Source organism: Protobothrops mucrosquamatus, unplaced genomic scaffold, assembly GCF_001527695.2.
Source record: "Protobothrops mucrosquamatus isolate PMUCROS unplaced genomic scaffold, P.Mucros_1.0 scaffold6324, whole genome shotgun sequence".
Classification (NCBI taxonomy): Eukaryota; Metazoa; Chordata; class Lepidosauria; order Squamata; family Viperidae; genus Protobothrops; species Protobothrops mucrosquamatus.
In genome coordinates, this window is record NW_015392152.1 from 28,180 (window position 1) to 29,891 (window position 1,712).

At 55.2% G+C, this 1,712-nt stretch overlaps 1 protein-coding gene across 1 annotated transcript in view; it reads right to left on the reverse strand.

Moving 5' to 3' along the window:
* The window catches only part of LOC107300184 (dysferlin-like), a gene marked incomplete at its 3' end in the record, with an annotated part of 71,647 nt that overhangs the window by 27,442 nt on the left and 42,493 nt on the right, over nucleotides 1-1,712 (reverse strand). The window contains 3 exon segments of the mRNA XM_029286952.1: nucleotides 548-591; nucleotides 684-752; nucleotides 1,335-1,472. Of these exon segments, the coding sequence (XP_029142785.1) occupies nucleotides 548-591; nucleotides 684-752; nucleotides 1,335-1,472 (251 nt within the window).

Genomic DNA, 1,712 nt, shown 5'->3' on the forward strand with positions numbered 1-1,712 from the left:
TCTCTGAGCTGGGTGGTTTTCTTGCAGACGTTTCATTACCCAGCTAGGCAACATCATCAATGCTAGAACAGAATATGGGGAGGAGGAGGAGGAGGAGGAGGAGGAGGAGGAGAAAGACTGTAGGGTCCCTGGTACTCTCTGAGCTGGATGGTTTTCTTGCAGACGTTTCATGACCCAGCTAGGCAACATCATCAGTGCTAGAACAGAATATGGGGAGGAGCAGGAGGAGGAGGAAGAGGAGGAGGAGGAGGACTGTGGGGTTCTTTGTGCTCTCTGAGCTTGTATGTTTTCTTGTAGACACTTCATGACTCAACTAGGGAACCTCCTCGGTGCTGGAAGGGGGCGGGGGCTTACTCCCGCTGGGCAGGGTCCCCAGGGCTTTCAGAGGTTTAAGAAACGGAGCAGGACTGAACTGCGCCCCTCAGCTCCAAGAAAGCCCACCTGGCCCCTCTTCCCCGTCCCCAAACTTGCAAACAGGGGGATCGAGTTAGACATGACGGACACTGGCAGATCCCGGACGTTCACTGAATCCTGGCTCCTTACTCACCAGTCCATGACGCGGATCCTCATCTTCTCACACATGGAGGGGAACTGCAGGGGAGGGCACAAGGGAGGGGGTGGTGGTCAGAGAGGGGCTTCGGGGAGGGGGCCATGCCCCAAGGGCAGGGGCTCCGGTCGCTCACCATGGCGGGCAGCGTGACGGTCTGGTTCCACTGCGGATTGGCGTTCTTCTCCACAATCTTGCTGCAGAGCTGCTCGGAGGAAGGAAAGAGGCCCTGAGTAGAGCCCCCTCTCCTTGGGGGGGCCCTCCCCTCCCCACCCCACCTCCCACCCCCCACCTCAGGCAGGGGGGTCCACAGGGGAAAAACACCGCGGGGAGTCCTCGATGTACGACATTTCTGTAGCTAACCGAGACAGCGGTTAAGTGAGCTTTGCTCCATTTTATGACCACGGTCCTTAAGCGAATCGCTGCAGTTGTTCACTTAGTAACATGGTTGTTAAGTGATTCTGGCTTCCCCATTGACTTTGCTGGTCAGACGGTCACAAAAGGGGATCCAGGACCTTAATCGTCTTACTCGCTCTTCTCTGCACTTTTCCCAAAGTCTCAACCTCTTTTTTGTAACACGGTGACCAAAACGGGATGCCGTATCCCAGGTGTGGCCTTACTAAGGCTTTACAAAGGGTAGTAATACCTTACGTGATTTTGATTCTGTGCCTCTGTTTCTACCAGCAGGGATTGTGTTAGCTTGTTTGGCTGCTGCCATTGGTGAGACTGGGGGGGGGAGGGGGAGGCTGTTCAATCACAACACCCTCGGAGGGCAGCCGACACGTACCGTTTTCCCTGCAAAGGTCACCTCCACAAAGGGATCCACCAGGTTCTTCTTGTTGCTGTCAAAGCCGAAGATCTGCTTGACGCTGTCCATCACGGCATCGTCCACTGGAAGCATAAAAACCACAAGGTTGGGAGGGGCCTGGCAGCAAGGACTGGGGAAGGGGGCCAGGAGATGTGGGGGGGTCCGCTTCCCCAGGAAGGAAGGAAGGAAGGAAGGAAGGAAGGAAGGAGAAGGAGGAAGGAAGGAAGGAAGGAAGAAGGAAGGAAGGAAGGAAGAAGGAAGGAAGGAAGGAAGGAAGGAAGGAAGAAAGGAAGGAAGGAAGGAGAAGGAGGAAGGAAGGAAGGAAGAAGGAAGGAAGGAAGGAAGGAAGAAAGAAAG